Source organism: Vipera ursinii (genome assembly GCF_947247035.1).
Source record: "Vipera ursinii genome assembly, chromosome: 7".
Taxonomy (NCBI): Eukaryota; Metazoa; Chordata; class Lepidosauria; order Squamata; family Viperidae; genus Vipera; species Vipera ursinii.
Genome location: NC_139521.1, coordinates 77,352,528 through 77,373,332, shown reverse-complemented (window position 1 = coordinate 77,373,332; position 20,805 = coordinate 77,352,528). Strand labels below are relative to the sequence as shown.

Genomic DNA, 20,805 nt, shown 5'->3' with positions numbered 1-20,805 from the left:
CTTATATTACTTTTGTCTCTTCTTTTCGGGCGGTGTCTTATATTTTTCGTGACACCTGCCTCACCTCGTGGCGGTGGCACCGATAGCCCCATCCAGCAGGAGCCCGCATGGCTGCTGGCCCACTTCTGCTGTGGCTGCTCACGGCAGGAAGCTACATGGCACACATCACACTGCTGCCACCACAACGAGGCAATGCAGGTGGGGGAGGGGTGGAGCTGCCTCATGTGCCCCTGCCCGCTTCCTTCAGGACCCGCCTCAGCCAGGCCATTCCTTGCTCCCTTTCACTCCCCACCCGAGTCGGACTGCCACGCTACCGTATGGAGGATGGGCGGGGTAGACCTGGTCCCGCTCCGCCACTTCGGAGCCAGGGTGGAGTAATGGTGAAAGGCCCCACTCCTGCTGTGCATCGCTGGAAGGCTTTCTTCACACTCCACCCCACAGATCGCCTGCCTGGTGGCAGCCACCATCTTCTCCTCTGCCAACTCTCCCATGGCTTGATCGTTTTTTTCCCCGCGAGGAGTTGGAAGGTCTGACTGAACATTTTTTTAGTCCCGCAAACTCCGTTTGCCTGCAGCTGGAGAGAAATGTGCCAGAGCTGCGAAGCAGGTTAGCGAAGAATTTTTTTGCTTTCGGAAAGATGGAGAAGGAGCTGGGTGGTGGTGCGCTAAGGTCTATAGTAGCACTGGGAGGAGAAGCAGCAGGAAACGGGGCTACCACTTCAAGAACAGAGAAGGGAGATGTGGAGCGATGCAGGGCGGCAAGCAAGTGCTCTGCTCTGCTCTGCATCCTCCGCTTCCCGTTTTCCAGTGGTGGAGCAAGGAATGGCCTGGCTGGAGGGGGGCGCTGAAGGAAGCGGGTGCGGGGTGCGTGGAGCAGCTTCACCCCTCCCCCCTCGTTGCGGCAGCAATGCGATGTGTCGCAAGGCTTCCTGCCCCATTGCGGCAGCCAGGTGGGACGGAGTGCGTCCTAATTAGGGCTTATTTTTGGAGTAGGGCTTATATTAGGCCCACCCCCACAAATCAGGGTAGGTCTTTTTTTCAGGGTGGGGTTTATTTTTGGGGAAACATGGTATTAAGAAGTCACCCAGCCCTGATTTGACACGTGTCTGGGACTCTCTGAGCCAGCCTGGACTTCTCTGCCCAGACTTGCCTTTCTCCAAGGAGCTGGTCTCACCATCTCCACTTGGCAAAACGGAGAAATGCTCCCTTTGCTAGCGGAAGGTCCTAGCAATGCACCTTACCTCCTTGGGAGGCCTCCTTGCAATCTGCTTTAACCCTGGGCCAGAAATAACAATAACAACTCCTCCCCCTTCCTCCCCCTCCCCTCCTCCTGCCTTGTCCCGCTGGCCTTCCCAAAGTTCCGCTGATGGCTTCTGTCCAAGAAATGAGCGTGGACTCTGCCCAGAGACTTTGTGGGCCTTCCTCTTTCTGAACACCAGAGGTCTTTCTTTAGCTCGGACCTCTGGGTCGGCACCCATCGTCCAGGGCTGCTCCTGGAAAGAGCCCGAGATGGAGGGGGCCGCTCTCCTCTCCCACCCGCTCTGGTTCATCTGCACCTTGGCCCTCCTGGCGCTGCTGTGGGTACGAAGAAGACAAAGCTGGAGAGCTGACGCTTGTCCCGTAGACCTGAGTGGCAAGACGGCCATCGTCACTGGAGCCAGCAGCGGTGAGTCTGGCCCCTCAGCCACACCAGCTCGAGTCTTAGGCAGATGCGCTTCCACAGTCCTGGCTGGTTTGGGTTTCTGGCTTTTTCCCTGGTAATGCAGTGCACGGCATGAAGCCTCCACGTACGGTTAGCGTTCATAAAGAAACCCAGGAAATGAGTCGACTGGTTTAGTGTGTCCGGACACGTTGGCTGCAGGTGGCTGCCGGGTCTGGGAGGAAAGAGGACCACTTTCCAAGGCAAGAGCCGCCCCCCCCCCCAGACCAGCAGCTCCAAGTATTCCTGAGGCAGCAGTCTTGATGTTGGTGTGTGCGCGCAATTTAAGAGGCCGGTCTGTTCAGTCAGCCAGGCTGCCCCCTCCCCGATTGTAACATGCTTGGCTGAGGGCAGGATGAGACCCTCGTCTTGTGGGACAGCAGAAAGGAAACGCCAGCCGGGATGGCTGCCCAAGGAGCCGCTAGGGCTTAGGAGAACAAGACCGTGCCCAGCCCTTGGGAACTGGGACCAGTTCCCCAGGGGCCTCTTCCTGTCCCCGAGGGGGGTTTGAGCAGGGAAAGGCAGAGGGAGAGCCCTGGGGGGGGGGAAGACCTTGGCATTACCTTGTTTGACCATCACTCATTTCCCGCCCCCCCCCAGACAATGGCTCTCCTCCTCCTCCTCCTCCTCCTCCTCCCCTTCTGATTAGAACTAGCTGGGGGAAGGAGGGGGCGGGCCTTCTCTTCCTGCTGCCCACTAAAAGGCAAAAGGCACCTGGGGGGAGAGCCTGGGGCCAAGTCACCTTTTGCCGGGAACGGGTCCCTTCCTTTCAGACCACTGCCCCCCTTAGGGGTGGCGTGCCATGAGTTGCACCCCAGGGACGAATAACGAGGACTAAGACAAGGTTCATTTCCCAACAATTACAATTAACTACGGAGACATTATTGCTGTCTGATATTTAATAAGGCTCCTGTTTTAGGACACTGTCAGTTATAATCTGCTTATACATTAGGGAAGTCTCCAGGCTTTGGGGAGGGAGGGTGTCAGCCCGATTCTCTCCTCCAGAGGAGAGCATTTCTTTGGCAGAAGACCACCCACCAATGCCAGCTCCGCCCCTGGTCATCGGCCATTGGGCCGTTATGCGCAAATGATGGTCTTTCTCTCTGTTGGAGGAAGATGGGAAGTCCACCCGGCCATTGCTACTTGCAGCCTCCCTGCCCACAGGGAGATGAGGGCAGCCAAGGAGGCAGCCTCTGCCTGCTGAAGAGCAGGGAGTCCTGGGGGGGGGCAGCCCTGGCCAGTGCAGGGGTCTCATGGAGGGCATTTAACTGAGCAGTCTGCCCCTCCTCAGGGCTCAGATTCAGGCGCCCACTGGCTGGAGGGGAGTCCTTCAGGCCCCAGGGACCTGCGATCCCCTTTCACTCCCCCCCATCACCACGAGAGGCCTTTCCCTTTGCAGGACTGCGCCCAACTGTCCTGGCCCCTTTCGGCCGTGGTGAGGAACGGCCCCGCTGCAGCTGGCATCTGCAATATTGCCTCCATCTGACTGCGTGGGACTGACCAGCCCATTGTGCCATCTGCTTTGGACCTGCTCAGTGTGCAAAGTCCCTGGCAGAGACAGACAGCACAGTTGAAGTTGCAGTTCCCAACGTTCACAAGACGCCGCTCAGCCCTCCTCATGCTGCAAGAATCCAGCGGCCTTTCTGGCCGCCTCAGGCGGTCTGGCCCGCAGGGGGTGGGTGGGCAGGTGCTTCCTTGGGGTCCCAGGGCAGCTGCTCTTGATGCTTGTCCTTTGCAGGAATTGGCAAGGCCGTCGCTCTTGACCTGGCGCGCAGAAACGCACGGACAATCCTGGCCTGCCGCTGCAGGGACAAAGGCCAGGCTGCAGTGGAGGAGATCCGTAGAGCCACGGGGAACCCCCAGGTGCACCTTCGTCTGCTGGACATCAGTTCCATGGCCTCCGTCCGTGACTTTGCCAGGAAGTTCCTGGAGGAAGAGAGCAAGCTGCACATCCTGGTGAACAATGCGGGTGTCACAGGTAATGGGCACCGGGCAGCCATGCCCTCTGCTTGCCCTCTGGGTTAGGAGGGAGCAGGCCAGAGGCCCGGAAGCTTCAGTTTCGCCCCGAGGGCCCAAGGCTGAGAAAGAGACGGACCCTTCTCCAAGGCCAGTGGCCCGGAGTCCAGAGACCCCAACCCAAAGCCTGCCCCCTCTTGAGCTGCCCTCCATCTTCTCTCCTGTGTAGGCCTGCCATTTGCCGTCACGGCCGAGGGCCTGGAGCTCACGTTCGCCACCAACGTCTCGGGCCCCTTCCTGCTCACCAACCTGCTGCTTGGTAAGGACCAGCTTCTCCTGCACGCAGGCTGGAGGGGGTGGATTCCGTGGCTGCCCCATCGCCTCAAACCCTCTAAATCCGGCAGCTCCTCTCTCAGAACCAGGCCCTTCGAAAGATGGGGTCCCCCAAATGCTCTCCAATCGTGATGGCGCCACTTCCTGGAGGAGGCTGGGCAAACAGCCTTGGTGAGGGTCATGAGGGACCAGGAAGTTGCAAAGAAGTGAAGGAAATGCACCCTGGCACCAAATCGCTTCTGAGCCAAAGAAAACTTGACTTCCTCGGAACCAGAAGGATAGGAGGCAAACGCTGAGGATAATTAGGAAAGCAAAGAAAGGGACTCTCACCGCCCTCTCTGCACAGCCAGGCGGTAACACTGATCTACCTGGGCGGACCTAGAAAAAGCGCCGGGCCTAGCCCGACTTAGGCAGATCACCGAAACCCAGGCAGGGCTGGGCAGCAGGAAATGCAGCCCCCAATAAGGTCAACACAAATCCCTCTGTGGTGTTGCGCCATACGTGGGCTGCCCTCGAAGATCACCCGGGGGCTAAAACTGGCCCAGAATTAGCAACCTGCTGAGCGCTGGCCGTCCCTGGCTTCACTCTTACGACACCCCTCTTGTGCCAGCGGTACCGGCTTCCTGCTTTCCCCCGGGTGCAGTTGGAGGTGCCACTCATTTCCTTTAAAGCCCTGCAGAGCAGGAACCAGGCCGGCTGCAGGGCGCCTCCCCCCAAGGGCCTCTGCCCATCGGACCAGAGCAGATAGGGTGGGCATGCTCCGGGCCCCTTCCCTTGCCGTCCTCTGCCTCCTGGGAAGCTGGCCTTTGCCCTGACAGCCCCTGCCTTGCACAACGTCCCCCCCCTCCGGGATCTGACAGCTCCCCAAGCTTCTGCCCCTCCGAGAGCACTCCAGACTGGCTCTTCCCCCAGGCGTTGGGGCAGGAGGAGAGCAGGGTGGGAGGGGAAGGGGGGCTGCGCTAGAGAAGAGAGGCCGGAGCACCAGATTTTTCCATTAGTAGTTTTACTGTTGCTTTTACCGTTTTATTGGTTGTAAGCTGCCCAGGTTGTTTTTAAGAGAAGGACCTGCAGTATATAAAGAAATACATGCTGGGGTCTCAAAGAAGTCCTGGCTGTCACCCATTATTGAGGGCCGCCATACAGTTGCACCTTGTCAACTATCTACAATATGGGTAATAAGAGGATGGATCAAGGAAGAGGAGGAACCACAACTTCGCCTGCCTTTGGGGCTGGGAAAGAGCCGGGAGAGAGAGAGAGAGAGGCGGGTGGAAAGGGGGGGCTGGGGTTGGCTCCCCACAGCTGGTGGGAGCTGGCGCTTCACAGGGCTTTGGTTCCCCTCGCTGATCCTCCGCGCAGGTACCATGGTGGCCTCTGCTCCAGCGCGCATTGTGAACGTCTCTTCCTTCCGGCACTTCTGTGTCAGGAAGGTGGACCTGAAGTGGCTGACCGGGGAGGAACGGACCGAGAATGCCAGCCAGGCCTACAACTGCACCAAGCTCATGAACATCGCCTTCAACACGGAGCTGGCCAGGAGGCTCCAGGGCACCGGTAACCACCAGGCCTCCTGCGGGGTCCCCGTTGCTGTGCAAAACCAGAAACAGAATGAGAAATAGCAAAAGGAGGAAAGTTGAGGCGCAAATGACACCTGTGTGGGCACCCGTTGAGATCCAGCCTGCTCCCTCTGCAGGCTCTCCACCGCCAGGCAGCCCTTCGTGCTTGGCCTGTCCAAGTCCTCCTCGCTCTTTTCCAGGCTCCCACCGGCCCTCCCAGCCTGACCATCCTTGAGCTTCTCCTTCTCTCGAGGGGTTTGCTCTTCCTTCCTAGATGTCCTTGTTCCCTTCCGCGTTCCTGATGGTCCGGCCACGTTCCTTCCGCCTGCCATTTCTGACCCTGTGGTCTTCCCTGGAACCCCATTCGCACAACCTTCAGCTCACTTTTATGCTTCTGTCCAGCACTGGCTCCCATAGGACGGGGCAGGTGGTGCTCTCATCCACAGCCCCTTTCACACGGGGGGGGGGGCACGTAGGAGAGTTGCTCTGTGAACCCCTTTTCAGAGTCTCCCTGCCCTGCCTCGCTCCCTGGCAGCCCTTCCTGTCCGGCAGGGACTCCAACCAGGGAGGGGCTGGGGCCAGTTTAATATCAGGGACCCGAGGGATGCTCCCACCAGCCGGGCCTGCAGCTCACTGCTGCTCTGCGAGGCGCTGCCTGGCGGCTCTTTCCCTGTTGGACTGCCCCTCTTTTGGGCTGGACGAGAGACGGGCTGCTCCCCCATTCCGGCCTCCTCTTGCCGGGATTCACTCAGGCAGGGCGTCTCCTCCGCAGGCGTGTTGGCCAACGTGCTCAGCCCAGGAATTGTCCGGACGGAGATCCTGCGCCACTATGGCCGGGCCAGCCGCCTGCTCTACAGGCTGTGCAGCCCCTTCATGAAGGTGAGTCTTCTGAAGCAGCAGATCCAGCAGCAGACCTTGCTGTGAAGAAGGGGCAGGCGGCCGGGGGGGGGGGGGAGGAAGGGACTGGGGGAGGTGTGGGGAATTGCTTGAGGGGGGCATGGGAACGAGACGAGAGCTCCCGACGGCTGTCCAGAGAGCCTGCTCAAGGGGGGCCGGAGAACCGGACTCTCGCTCTCCTTTGGCTACTGCTGGGCCTCTCTTTCTCTGCCCCCCCCGAAGCCTGCTCTGAGGGGCCCTCCCTGCTCTCTCCCCAGAGCCCCCGAAAGGGAGCCACCAGCACCCTCTACTGCGCAGTCGCCCCAGAGGTGGAGGGGATTTCCGGCAAGTACTTTGACAGCAACTGCGCCCTGGTGCTGCCTCAAGCCCTCGCGCAGGACCCGGGCCTCGGCCAGAGCCTCTGGGATGCGCTGGAGGTGGCCACGGGCCTCAAGACGGCGGGAAGCCACCAGGTGGTCTCGGGCCCTCCGGGAAGGGAACGTTAGGGGGCTGCTTCGTCTTTTCTGGCCAGGGTGGTAGAAAAGCTGCTGCCCAGCAACATGGATCTCTGAGTCCCCTTCCAAGAACACTTTCCTGCAAAGTTGCCAAGCCCTTTAACTTCACAAAATTCACCCTGGATTTTCTCTCGTGCTCTGAATTAAGGACCTTGAGGTCTCCCGGGGGCCCTCCAGCCCTCTGTTCCAGTTTCGGGGGGGGGGGCGGGTCTGCGTGAAAGCTTTGAATCTCTCTCTCCCAGGCTGTTTGCGTGACAGGTTAAGTTTCTCTGGAAGCTGGTCAGAACTTCCTGAGGCTCTGAGGCTCTCCTCAGCCCCAGCACCGCCTCTCTCTCCTCACCAGAGTCTCCAGCGATGCCTTTGCAGCCCTTTTGCTCTGCGGCCCACGTTCTGCCGTGCGATTCTCGTCGATTACAAGGGAAGAGTGGACTGTGGACCTTCTTGCTGAAATAGAATAACCAAGTTTGCTTTGCACTCTGGTCTGTAGTGAGTTCACTGCTGTAAACAAAGCAAAGCGGAAAGCAAACTCTCCCCCTCTCGAGAGTCCAGAAGGTCGGTGGGAAGCTTGCAGGGCGTGTTTTGGGACGCAGCTCGCTCCCTGCAGGGGAATCATTTTGCAACAGCTTCCGAGACAAGGTCCCAAATGTGCCTCCCCCCCACTCAAAACGGCCGTCTCTCTCTCAGGCTCTAGCAGGAGAGCATTGCCAAGCCAGCCACGTAGCTGCCCTGATTGGCCCCAGGGAGGGAGGGGGCTGAAATCAGCCGGCTTCTCCTAAGCGGAGCACAAGTGGCAAACCAACCCCCCCTTTTTGACCTCAACACTGTTAACAGAGGCGAGCTTCAAGCCTCCTGCTGGCCAGGGAATTCTGGGAACCGGAGTCCACCCTAAGGCTGGCAGAGCCTCCGATTTCCTTGGGGTAAATCTTCTCCAGGCCAGGGAGAGAAGTGGGATTCCCCCCAGGAAGGCAACCCTTTTGTGAGCAGGTCCTCCATTACTTTGGCTGACGGCTGGAGGTTCCAGAGAAGCCTTACCCTTTGTTTATAAACTCTCCATTAATTTTAATTATCCCAGGGCTACCTCTTTAACTTTTGGGGCGGTCCGGGAGGCAAATTCTAAATTAGCCAGCGAGAGAGAGAGAGAACAAAAGCTGCTGCAATAGTGCCAATAAGCTATTAGTGTCAGGATGAGATAAAGCCAATCGGCCTAGGCCAGGTGAGTCCTCTGCCCCCGCCCAACCTGCCTAGGGGACTTTGAAAGCCTGTGTGTGCGCACAGCTCTGGGGTGGGGGTGGGGCTGGAGGCCGAGAAGCCGGCTAGGCAGATCATCAGATCATCTTCGGTGGCACCCAAGCCCCTTATTCCTCTTGAAAGCCCAGGAAGGCAGGAAGCCGGCTGGGTGGCGGAGATTCAGGTCCATCTTTTGGAGACCCTCCAGGGAAAAGAGCTCCCCGCTCGCTCCTCAGGAGGAACCTCACACCGCCGCCAGGAAGAGGGCGCCCGGGCAGGGCGGCCAGCTCCGTTTCTTGGCAGGGTTTCGGGGGCCGTTGCTGGAAACAATACAGCCCTTCTCGACTTTCCTCGCTCTCCCGTTTGATTTGGGGGAACAGCCGAAGGCCTCAGTGACAGGCTGACGTCCTTCACAAAGCACACCGGCGTAAAGATCGAGGCGGTCTCCAAGTCACCCGTGTTTTTCTGGTTCTCTTTTGTCGGAAAAATTGGGGTGGGGATTTAATCTGAAACTCAATATTTAGGAGTTTTAATAAGCAAGTCTTGTAAATTTAAGACAATTAATTCAACAAGCTGTATTATCAATTCAGCCAAAAAATCCACCAGGTGCCTGGAGTCCACCTCCACGTCTACCGAGAGAAGTGAAAGTACGAATGGCAGGAACCCAGACCGGCTACTGAGGGCATCAAGGTTTCCCACGTATCGTCTGAGTACAAATAGTAGCTGAGTTGCAGATTCTACAGCTTTTCTGTAAATGCTGTATTGCACCATCTCTAATTTCCAATATACACACGAAATTAAGCCAATCAGCAGGTTAGCCTTATCAATTAGAGAGCGGCCTCTAGATGAGATGGGTGGCACATAAATATCCTAGTAAATGCTCTGAATTGTTGTTATGAAGTAGGCAGTAACACGGAAGCGATGACTGGTTTAAGTTGACAAAGAGGACTTGTAACTTGACCTCTCTCCAGTCCTTTGCTTAATAGCTTCGGGACTGTAACTGCTCACAAATCAATCAGGTGTCGAGGTATTGGTCCCAGTTTCCAGTTTAAGCCACCCTTGGGAGGAAGGCCTCCATCACGGCCAGGTTTTTCTGGATCTCTCAGCCCCTCCACCTGAGCTCCCACCAGAGGCAACGGGGAAGGCTCCCCATTTGGTGTCTGCTCCCGGCCAAGGAACCGGCAAGCGTGTCACCACCCTGCAGAGACCTGCACCGACACGTGAGAACCGCTTCCTGAGAGGGAGGCTCCTGAGCACCTGCCCTGCGGAGAGCCTTCGGGGCACCCACCTGCCCAGGCGAGAACAAGGGGCCAGACGGGAAATGCCTCGCCCTGGACTGGTTTCTTGGAGGATGCGAAACAGCAACTCCACTGTTGCTAAGGCACCTCCCCTCCGACCAGCCCCCGAGTCGCACCCACAAAGGCCACCCGCATCCGCGCCCAGGTGCCGACAGAAGCCAGACAGACTGGGGGAGAGAATACAAACTTTATTAACAGAGGCTCCTCTACTTTGGCCTCAGTGTAGACAAAGCTGATTTTCCAGGCTTTCACTGCCACTCGATATGAAGGTCAAGGCCTTCCCGGCTGACTTTTCGGAGAAGCTCGTCATAGTGGCTCCGGTAGATGTCTGGGCATTTGTCCAAGTGGAGGGAACTCAGCTGGTTGTCTGCAGCCAGCAGCAGATGGATGGTGCTGCTGGACACCTGGCACTGGAGCAGAGAAAGGTAGCTGAGGTGCACCAGAGCAGCGCCCCGGGGCTCCAGCACCTTCTCGAACACCTCGTCCAGGCAGAAAGGCAGGTAGAACAGCTCCACGCTCTGCAAGCAGGGGGAGTTCTGGAGGACGGACACCAGGTTTGCTCTCAATCTTGGAATAGGCTGGGAAGGCGCGGAGGTGTGCAAATGGCAAAGGCTCAAGGTAAATTCGGACAGGTGGGAGAAGCCGGGGGGCCCCAAAACAGCATCCTGCTCGGCGGGTGGCCTCCCCTGGCCCCTCAAGGAGAGGAAGATGCTGGCGCTGAATTTCTGGAGATTCGGGCAGCGGTTGAGCAGCGTGTGGAAAGACAATTCGTCCCTGACGTAGAAGCCGTCGACGGAGAGGGAATGCATCTGGGCGCCGATGATAGCCACCACCGGCAGGAGCTCCGCCAGGTTCCTGGGTCTGCTGCAGTCCAAGGTCAGGTCGGAGAGGGTGTGCCAGGTGTAGAAGGCGGGGCTCAAGGCAGAGCCATCGTCCAGAAGGACGATGGCTTTGGTCAAGTGTGGGCAGACGGCACAAACGGTGGGCAAGAAAGTCTCCTCCACCTCCAGGAGCTCCTTGAGAGGCAGCGTCAGCCTGGAGGCGGCCTGGTCTGGGCGCAGGGCCATCCTGCGCCGGGCCAGCTCCTCCAGGGAGGGGAACTGGGGGTCGACCTGGGCAGCCGCGAACTGCTGGCCGAGGATCTCGTGCAGAGCCTCAGAAACAAACTCGTTCTCCACGAATCGGAGACTGGGAAGGGCCAGCAGAACAAAGGCCAAGGCCCAGACCAGGTCCCGGCTTCTGCCACTGGGCTCCAAGCCATCCACCGACAGCACCTGCAGGCCCTGGCAAGAGAAGGAGCCGGCCGTGACGTCGTAGGCCAGGTGGAAGAGGGACTCCGCAGAGAGCCGCTTGCAGTCGGAAAGGTTCAGCTCGCAGAGATGCCGACAGGTGGAGCCCACGGCGGACAAGACCTGGGTGTTGCACTGGGTGTCCGACAGGTCCAGCTTCTTGAGCGAAGGCAAGCTCTCTATCAGGTCCACCAGAGCATCGCTGGGGATCCGGCTGCAGCGCTGGAGATACAGCAGGGACAGGTTCTGTCCCAGGGAGGGAAAGAAAAAGGCGGCTGTGTAAGTCAGGAAACACGGCTCGCGCTCAGGGCAAGCTGGGCTCAACGTTGGCCCGCCCGGCTTTTTCAACACCAGGCAGACACTTTAATTCTCCTGGGACACTCGATTCCCGATTTTAATTTTGGTACCTGACTGTTAACGGATTTTAAAATTTTAATTAATTTTAAAATTAAAGAATAAGCGTTTAAAATTACGTTTTACCTTTCACCAATCTTATTAGCGTTTTAAATTTAAACTTGTAGATACTGGTTTTAAATGTTTTTTACGATACTAGCTATAGGTAGCTTTGGACACCCTGTTTTGAAAGATAGTACGTAAATCCTTAAGTCAGGGGTGGGGAAATTATGACTCGTGGACTACAAATCCCAGAAGTCTAGAGCCAACAGCGGTCTGCAGGCTTCCCCACCTCTGCTTTAAATAAATCACGGGCCTATTTTGAATTTTGCCTTCAGTGAATCCTCTCCTCGGAACCTTTTCTGTCTGTGCTTCAGTGGGATCCCGTCTGGCTGCAAGGAAACCGGAGGACAACCAGGAAGCGGCCACCTCTGAAAAACTGCCTCTCCTTCCCAGAAACGGCCTTGAAGCACGTCGAGCGAGAGGGGCAGATTTTACAGACTCCCGGCCTCATCCTGCCTAGATCTCGAGGCGAGAGTCAGCGGGGTACCTCTCTTCCCCACCGCTTCCCCCATCGGGTTACAATCTTGGATCCCGGCAGGTCGTTTGTCGGTATTTTGCGTTTTAACCCCTGTACGGAGCCTAGAGTCGCGCGGGTGGGCGACGGGACGTAGATCAATCCAAAAAGCCTCATTTTATCCCGAACTCTTTGCTTTGATCGGCTCAACCGTCGCAATTGTCGGGCAGAGCTCTGGCCGGGGACAGAGACGAGGAAGGGCCGAGCGTCTCACAGAAGCGGCTGGGCTAAACCCTCCAATTCCCGCCACGCTGTATTCGGTCCAAGAGGTGCCAGGACTGGAAGGGGGCATCGCCGCGCCAAGCCAGAGAAAGGCGCCTGCGGAGGAGGGAGGCCGGAGGGCTGCTGGAAGAGGAGCCCAGGGAGGACGGCCTCGGGACCCCCCCCGCCCACCTTGCAGCGGCTGGAGATCATCTGCGCCACCTCCCGCGTCACCAGCTGGGAGCAGCGGCCCAGCTCCAGCTCCGTCAGCTGCGGCACCAGCAGCAAGTGCAGCACCGGCCGCGTCACGCCACGCTTGCTGCCCAGCACGTCGATCAGCTCCCGCACCAGGCAGCCGGCTGCGGGGGAGAGAGGAGGGTCAGCCCGGGCGGGGCCGGAGAGCGCGGAGATGCCCCCCCGCCCGCCCGCCCGCCGCCTCACCCAGCCCGTCGAAGGGCCCCAGCAGGTAGCGGAAGCGCTGCTCGTCCAGGGAGCGCTCGACGTAGTCCTTGGCCCAGAGCGCCTGCATGTTGGCGGCCACGTTCTCCAGGCAGAGCTCCCGCAGCGCCCGCGCCGCCTTCCTCCGCGGCATCCCGGCGGCTCCCGCTCGCGGCCCAGACCGCCGCCCGCCCGAACGCCCCGCCGCACCGCCGCGCTTCCGGCCGCCAGGGGGCGCCCGCCGGAAGCGCCGCCGTCCCCGCCGCGCCTGCGCGGGAGGGGGGGTCCTCGTCCGGGGCTGCCCGCGGCGCCTGAAGAGCGAGGGCCGCGCGACCGGCGGCGGAGGGGCAGCGGCGGCCGGGGGCTTCGCCGAGGCGGAGGAAGCGGCGGCGGCGGCGGGTAGGCGAGAGAGGCGGCGAGGCCCAGCGGGCAGGGCTGTGCGGGCGGAGGCCGGGGGAGCGAGGCGGCCCGTCCCTGCTGGGGCCGGCCCGGGAAGCCGAGGGCTGCTTTGCGGCGGCGACGGGGCGGGCGGCGCCCGGGTGGGCTAGCGGGCCGGCGGTTCCGAGGGCTGGCGGCGGGGTCCGGCTGGCTCCTGCGGGGCGAGAGAGAGAGAGAAGCGGCTGGGCGGGGCCCCCCTTGCTTGGGCCCGTCGCGCTCTCCCCGGCCGGCCTACCTGGCCAGGCTGTCGTGGAGGGGAACGCCCGGGGAGACGCCTTCGCTTCTTCCCTTTGGGGAGGGGGGACTTAGAGGAGCCGCCCCCCCCCCGCTCGAGCAACGGTTGGGGCTCTGGGGACCTCCCTCCCCCCCTCCGTTGCCCCCTCCCCCTGCAGCCGTCCGTCCGTCCGTCCGTCGGTCGCCCCCCCCTCGGGGAGCCCAGACCCCCTCGCCCCCCTCCTCTCCCTCCTTTTGGCCCTGGGAGGCCCGGAACCGGACCTGGCCGTCCCAGTGGGGTCTAGGAAGGGCGTAATAACGCAGCAGCAGAGCATTTATTTCCTCTGGATGCTCCCCGGTCGATCTGCCTGGAGGTTTATGTACCCTTTCAGCCCACTGGAAGGGCGGAAGAGGCGGATGAGAGGCCGTGATGAGCTGGGCGGGCTGGCGGGATTATAAGTTTAAGTCAGAGTTGCTGGCAGTCGGGGGGGGGCATGTAAAGTTAACGAAGTAATAATTATGTCAGAACGTGAGTGCTGTGGAGACGGGAAACTTCAGGCTCACATTGTAATACAGGAACTCCTCCGGTAATGACTGTTTGTTCAGTGACGTCCAAAGTTATGGCGTCACTGAACAAGGAGACGAACTCTGCGCTTAGTCTCTAGCCTCAAAGTTGCAGCCGTTACAGCGTTCCCGTGCAACCGTGCAGTTGCAACGCCCACAGCGTCCCGTGCCGTTGGCAAATTTCATTGCTCACTTCTGACAAGCCAAAGGGAAAGACGGAAGGAGGTCACAAATGCTGATTGTGTGATGCCACACCTAACAATGAGACAAGATTGGGCCAACAAAAGCGACTAGAACTGTTGGAAAGGTTAACGCAGTCACGTGATGTTGCGTTTTACAAGATTTTCAGAAATTCTTGTGTTGCTGGATAATTTAGAATTTGCAGGACTGATACCAAAACAGGAGGATATTGAAAATGGCGCCATGACCAAATAAACTGGATCGTGTTTATTAACATTTTCCCTGTTAATTTCCTGGGGGGGGGGTGTCTTTCCCCAATCTGCCACAGTGAATGTGAGTGCTGGGGATGGTCTCCAAAATTTGACTCGTGAAGGGGTTACTTTCATTGAGGAAGCTTTATAACCCTACACCCACTCTTCCTCTCTCCCCCTCTCTCTGTTCCCCCTCCACTCCTGGAGTAGCTTAGTTTAGGCATCAGCAAGGGAAGGTTACTCGTTAATGAGGAGGAAAGATCTAGCAGGCTGTTGACACCTGCTAAGAGCTAGTTTTGCATAATGGTTAAGGCACCAGGCTATAAAGTGGGTGACTGTGAGTTCAAGTTCTGTCTTGGCCATGAAACCGGTCTCTTTTTCTCCTCCCCCCCTCCCTCAATCCACTTCATAGGCTGGTGGTTGTGAGGAAACTAGGGTCTGGATTTGTTAACCGCCTACAGTTATTTGTAAAAGTAATAAAGGAGGGAAATAAATAAGTCAAACGAGGGAGGTCATTATCCAGTTGGAGCGAGAGCAGAAAACTTGTTATCTGGCAGCTCACGCGGGCCTGAGGAATTGTGGGAGTTGAAGTCCACAAGTCATAAAAGGGCCACGTTTGATGGCCCCTGATCTAAGCAGCTTCTCTTTCAGGTGCTAAGTAAGAATGCATGTCAGTCACAGGAGAAAAACACACTGGGCTGCTGTCAAAGTAGCCATTTTTCTTCCTTGAATGCCCCTGCAGGTTCTGCGCTGATTCCCTGGGAAAGACAAAAGGGCTTCCATGCCACCACCCCTCCCCCAACTGGTTGATGATTGCTAGGTTTGTATCTTGGTTTTCAATACATCGGAAACCCCAACATTCCACGTATAAATAAAAACAGTTAAATTTCAAGTGGGATTTGAAGACGGTGTTACCAAAGCATTTATCTTAGCTCTGGCCATGTTAAGGTAGGGCTTGTTTACTCATAGCTGAATAAGCCTCTGTGGCTGTGAATTCCTACACGATCGGTCCTGAGCTGCGCTGCAGGCATTGACGGGCAGGAGAGAGGACTCCGTGGCGCCCCTTCCAGCCCGTGGCTTTCAAATGGAGATCTCCCTGAGCGAGGGTCCTTGTGTCTCCCATTTATGGGGTCATAGCTGGGAGCAGCACGGAAAGCTCTTGATGCCCTGCTGTAGCTTTTTTTTTCTTTAGCCCATCGGGTCAAAGGGAGAGTAGTAACTCCACTAGCAGCCTGATCCAGACAAGGCAGCCCTGCAGAGCAACTGCTCCTAAATTTTCTGCCTTGTGGTTGCCAGTGGCCTTCCCCCATCTGCCCCCACCCGCAGGCGGGCTTGGTGGCTTCCAGCCCCTCAAGGAGCCCAAGTGGGCTGGGGTGTCCAGTCCGAAGGGGACGGAAGAGAGAGGCCGTTTCCTTCTTTGGGCGCTTTGGGTCCCGCAGTGAGAGAAAGGCAGGGCAGGTGGAGAGCAGGTGACGGACGGACGGCAGGGCTGAAGGATGGGAGGAGGCTTGGGGGCTCCCGGGGGTGCCTCTGGTGAGGGTAAAAGGGAGGGAGAACCGAGGAAGCCACGGACACCCTCCCCCAGGGATGGAGTGGGCCGACCCGCCCGGAGGGGACCACCCTGCACCAAAAGCAGCTCACCTGGTGCTCAGCCAGCATCCTCCTCGGTCCTCTCCGCGTTGCTATGGTTACCCTTCAGCAGAGAACATCCTCCCTCTCTCGGTTTCCTTTCTGCCAGCCGCTCTGGCTGTCGCTGAAAAAACAAGGCAGAAAAATGGGCGAAGGGTACCGCCCAGCCCCTGCGCCAGGCCCCCTTGCTGCTGCTGCTGCTGCAGCCGCCCTGCTCTCCTCTCCGGAGAAGGGGGCTCACCTGCTCCCGAAATTGGGAAATGGTGGCATTTGCCAGAGCGCAGACGCCCCGACCATAATGCCTTCAGGGTCCTAAAGCCTGGTGGGCTCCAGTTTCCCCTTTGGGGAGAGCCTGGCTGGGCCTGGAGTTTGGGAACACTTGGGGGGGGGCAAGAGAAGCGCCTTCGGGAGGATTGATGGATCATTAGCTAGTAAAATCTTGGATGACAAATGGGAATTGAAGGAATTCATATATAAAAGCTTTTGAGCACCAATTTTTGGGAAAGCTGTTAATGAGAATACCTTTCAAGGGGAGTTGAATGGCTGGGTGTGGCTCCCACACCATTCCCAGGCCAGCATCCCTCTGGGCCGGTCAGCAAAGAGCTTCTAAAGACGGTTCAAGCCACTTTCTTTGAACATCTTTTTCCGCGTCATTTGAAAAATTCAGCCTTGTTAGGTAAAACTTATTTCTCTTCCGTAACATCTTTTAGAAACATCTCTGTGCAGATGTCTCTGTTGACACTATTAAAATTAACTCCCGGGTCTACTGTTTGTTCAAAAAACATCCTTCAATATATCCAGTGTTAGAAAATTTTATTTCATCTGTAAGTGGAATTTATGTGTTCCTCTCCTTTAATGGCAGTATTTACTTCCCTCCGGTTCCCTCGAGTGTCCATTTTTTAAAATCCTATTATTGTTTTAAATTCAAAACAAAAACATTTTCCCACAGGAAGGATTCTTTATAATTTCAAACTCTTTGTGCATGTATTTATATGCATGCCGCTCATCTCACCTGGAGGTAACTCTGGCCGGCCTGCAAGCATTAAAACTGGTAGACATGAAAGGGATTAAAGAATAAATAACAACCATGAAGTAGGTGCAGTTCAGGGAGGTGGAGGAGGGGAACGCAAGGCACACCTGGATAGGTGGGTTCTTTTCTTAATCCAATAGCTGCCCCCAGAATGCCCCCCCCCCGTTGGGGGACCAGGCCAACTGGCAGGACCAGGCCTTCAGGCCCTGACAGAAGCTCAGCCGGGTGGGTGCAGGTCTCCCCTTTGGAGCCGGGTGCCCTGATCGGGGCTGGCCTCAAGGGCCTCAAGGGCACCGGGGGGAGGGGACACCATATTCCAGAGGGCAGAGGAAGCTCTTCTCCGCCAACTGAAATCCCTTGACCGACGGGGTCTGCGGCCTGCCCCCTCTGCCGGCACAGGTGGAGTGGGCCAATCCCATTGGGGTGAGGGGTTCTTTGGATAGCCTGGGCCGATGCCAGGAAGGGCTTTAAAGCTGGTAACCCACACCTTGAATTGCACCTGGAAGCAAACTGGCGTAGGGTGCGGAACAGCCGTGTAAACTCGAGCCATCCTGAGGGGCCCGAGAACTAGCCACACCGCCAACATTTCAAATTTATTTGGACCTTTAGTTTGTAACTTTCCAAACTCAAAAGTTTTAATCACCCTCAATTTTTCCACCCTAAGCACTTAAAACTTACTTCCAGTGAGGGATTGAAGGAAGCTTCCCTGGTGCTGTCCAACCTGTCGATCCAAAGGTTCCTCATGGCTGAAAAGCAACTGACAAATCTTCCCAGAAGGGGTTAGGAAGCGAAATATATAAACCCTCTGAGGGGGCCATCCGTGGGTTGAGCAAGGAGGCTGTGTCTTCCTTAGGGCTCCAAACCTGCTGGAGACCATCGTCTGTCGGTGCCATCTGTGGGTGACCTCGGCCCACAAAGACGGCTTGTCTCACTTGCCCAAAGACGTTGCGAGGAGCCGCTCTGCTCGCCGGCTCTTCATCCTTCCCTACTCGCAGCGCCTTCTTTACCCTGGGAGATGCCAGGGGGAAACTTTATCTCCGCACTCTGGAAAACCGGGCAAGGTGGTCTTCCACTCCCCTGCCGTTTCCTGGGGGGGGTGTCTGTCTCCCTCTCTGAGATGCGCTCGAGGCAGGTGGGGGGCTCCGATGGCGGCTGGATCCAGCCGGGGCCAGGAACAGAGGCGGCTTTCTGTCCAGTCAGCTGCCGGGCCTCTCCTGCGCAAGTGTTTTCTTAAATACTTTCCGCATTTGATCTATTGGTATCCTGATTCAGTGGTGCTTCCTTCGTCCCCCTGTTGTGGATCACCTTTGGCTTAGATGGATAATGTCATTGTGCTAAGGCAGAGAGAACGCATGAAACCGTAGCTGACTCTTGGAGTAGCCGGCTGTTCAGAGAGGACGACTTAACCCAGACAGGTCAAACACAAGGCCCGGGGGCCAGATCCGGCCCGCGAAGTGGTTTTATGAGGCCCGCGAAGTGGTTTTATGACGCCCGCGAAGCCATCCTGGAAACAGGGAGGGAACGGCCCCCACTGCCTTGGCCCTGGCCCAGAGACCCTCAGATCTGTCCCACTCCTGCCCAGGCCCCCATAGGCACCCTTGATGCCAACAATGTAGAGCTGGCCACGCCCACCCAGTAGGCCATACGCACTCTAGCCACGCCCACCCAGTAGGCCACGCCCACCCTGGCCACACCCACCCGCCCCCCTGAGGGCAACCGCAGTGCTGATGCGGCCCTCAATGAAATTGAGTTTGACACTCCTGACTTAACCGGATCCAGAAAGACTTTAGCCCTGAAGGTTTCCCGCGAGATGTCATGGCTTCTGGGTACCATGGTGCAAAGTTATTCCCTCCCCACCCTGCAAGGTCAGAATTCTGAAAATAACATTTAAAAAAAAAAAAAAAAAGGCCTGTCAACGGAAGCCAAGTCATTTCTCAGGAAGGCACAGAGGAGTTCCTATATGTGCTCCAGGGTCTGTAATGGTCTCTGTAGCGTCCGGGGATTCTTTCATCTTGACCTCTTGATTTAGGAGCGTGGAGGTGGGTCATTCATGTACTAATTTTCTAAACTGCCACAGTCAAACAATTCCCAGTGATGCATAATGATAGTTAAAAACAGTATGTCAATTACAAAAATGAAAATAACTTAGAGGAATATCAATGCGTAAGCAGTATTTTCTCCAAAAAAATTTTTTACAGCTTCCAGAAGGATAATAATGTCAAAGCTAATCTAGGTTTTGGAGGGAGTCTTCCATAATATTTATTTCTGCAACCTATATGCTACTCAGTTGTAAAAAGTCTCCAAATATCTTGCAGTAAAATAGAAAGATGTAAAAGGAAGAAAAACCAGCCTCCCAAAGTCAGCCAGTTTTAACCGAGATGCTGCTATTGGTGATGAAGCCATTTTGGTCTGAGGCTCCTGCTTTTCTTCCATGAGGCTGCCATGAAAGTCCCCCCCCTTTCCCCCCAGTTTTCTTGGCACGAAAGGCAGATGTTTTTTCCTTGGACTGAAGGACAAAATGCTGGAGAGGTTCAGGGCACCTCATTTATTTTATTTTATTAGATTTGTATCCCACACGTCTCACCTAGAAATGCACCTTCCTAGTCACGGCCAAATATTCCCCTGCTTACCTAGTACGGATGTGAACAAATTGGGGGGGAAGGGCTGGAGCTGAACCTCCTAATTCCCCAGGCGGCAATGTCACCAGACAGGTGTGGGCTGATGTTTTCCAGACCTTTTCTGACAAGGTGAGCATGGCCCCAAATTGCGACAGTTAGATTTGAACGTTAGCCGACTCCGTCTGCCGTCGCGGTCGGGGGACACTCGTGCCGTGGGATTAGGCCTCTGGTGGGGCGTCCTGCGACTCTCGTGTCACACGTCTCTGAGGAGCTTAGCTGCGTCTTTTGCCGCAGTTGCCGCTCCAGACACGCACCCCCTGCAAGGCGTCCTCCCAGAGACCTCAAGAGCCTGGCTTTGCTTGGGGCTTCTTCGTAGCCCTTTTGCCCGGGTGAAGGGGACTCCGTTCCTAATTGCCTCCTTTCCTGTGCAAGACTTTGTTTTTTCACTTTGCCAAAATGGTTGTATTAACTAGGACCAAATCTTGCAGTTCTTCTCTGTACAGCCGTATCGATTCTGTTAAGCTTTGCCAAATGTTGTCTTTTTGCGGTTACCAACTTCTGCCTACTTTTTTCTTTGAAGACGCAGTTCTGCTAAACGTTGTAAAAGCTTGTCGTGTGGAGCAGGGCGATGCGGACCCAGGCAGGCTCCCAGCAGTCGAGAGACTTAGTTTTGCAGTGTGGCTGCAGAGGCAGCAAGGGCAGCTTGCTTTGTGGCCTCCCATCCTTGCATTTCCAGTTGCATACTTTGCATCGAGGGCCCACTGCAGCCTGCTTGACGCCCTGAACGATCTGCGCGAAGGGCTTCCAAAGCGTTTTCAGGATAAAAATCACGCAGCCTTTTGCCGGCGTGAACGTTGCTTTCCACGGGGGCCACGCAGAGCATCTGTTCCAATGAATGGAGCAGCTTTTGGCTTAGGATTGTCAAGCCCTCAGGGTGGTCTCCCGACCCCTGCCCGTGTGGAGGTTGGCCAGGAGGACCCAAGGAATGGCCGGTGGGTCTTCCTTCCGTGATAAAATGGCCCAGAGGATTTTGCCAAATTGCCTATCGTCAGCGCTCCTTTTTGTACAGAGTTCTTGAGAAAGTGGTGTACAGCACAGGCATTTTGGAGAAGACAAATTATGCCCTCATTTTAATCTGAATTCAACCTAGTTTTCTATGGAGTCATTAATAGTCACGATCGTGGATTAATTCTTGTATAAGGAAGGCAGAGGGCCCGTGATCTCGCTGATCTCAGAGTCTTCAAGACTTATCCCGGAGAGACTCTCAGAAGCATCTCGGTAAGCCGGAGTGAGGCCCGGTGGAACCTGCTCACCGTGGGCTTCTCTGGGCGCCCTTTGAGAGAGCCCTGCTCCTTGCGGAGGGAGAGGAGCCGAGTCCTGCGGGGCCTGGAGGTCCGTGTGTCGTCCCCCATCGCTCCAGCTAGAGCAGGGGTGTCAAACTCCATTTCATTGAGGGCTGCATCAGCACTGCGGTTGCCCTGGGGGGCGTGGCCTACTGGCTGGGCATGGCCAGCTACGTGGTTCGGGTCAA

General features: G+C 56.9%; 3 protein-coding genes across 5 annotated transcripts in view; 2 read left to right on the top strand and 1 right to left on the bottom strand.

Annotated features, from left to right (window-relative positions):
- Window positions 1–20,805, top strand: part of DCTN1 (dynactin subunit 1) — a 125,793-nt gene that overhangs the window by 67,600 nt on the left and 37,388 nt on the right. Inside the window, exon 1 of one of the 3 annotated variants that reach the window (XM_083367466.1) lies at window positions 12,731–12,750. The exons of 1 other annotated variant lie outside the window; for it this stretch is intronic. The gene's annotated coding sequence lies outside the window, so the exon portion shown is untranslated. Of the gene's footprint in view, window positions 1–12,730; window positions 12,751–14,707; window positions 14,818–20,805 lie in introns of those variants that run through there. One more of the 3 variants, XM_083367465.1, reaches the window with a different exon arrangement.
- LOC310643270 (retinol dehydrogenase 12-like) lies at window positions 1,482–7,218 on the top strand. The gene is made up of 6 exons (XM_083367511.1): window positions 1,482–1,665; window positions 3,437–3,676; window positions 3,884–3,973; window positions 5,344–5,535; window positions 6,310–6,416; window positions 6,692–7,218. The coding sequence occupies exons 1-6, from the start codon at window positions 1,509–1,511 to the stop codon at window positions 6,917–6,919; spliced, it is 1,014 nt and encodes a 337-aa protein (XP_083223637.1). The 5' UTR covers window positions 1,482–1,508; the 3' UTR covers window positions 6,920–7,218.
- Window positions 9,627–20,157, bottom strand: LOC310643051 (uncharacterized protein; the record flags this gene model as incomplete). Its single annotated transcript, XM_083367083.1, has 11 exons — window positions 9,627–10,988; window positions 12,106–12,272; window positions 12,355–12,895; window positions 13,285–13,398; window positions 14,999–15,134; window positions 15,318–15,486; window positions 15,787–15,867; window positions 16,764–17,100; window positions 17,520–17,664; window positions 19,287–19,395; window positions 20,019–20,157. 11 exons carry the CDS (start codon window positions 20,155–20,157, stop codon window positions 9,702–9,704), a joined length of 3,225 nt encoding a protein of 1,074 aa, XP_083223209.1. The 3' UTR covers window positions 9,627–9,701.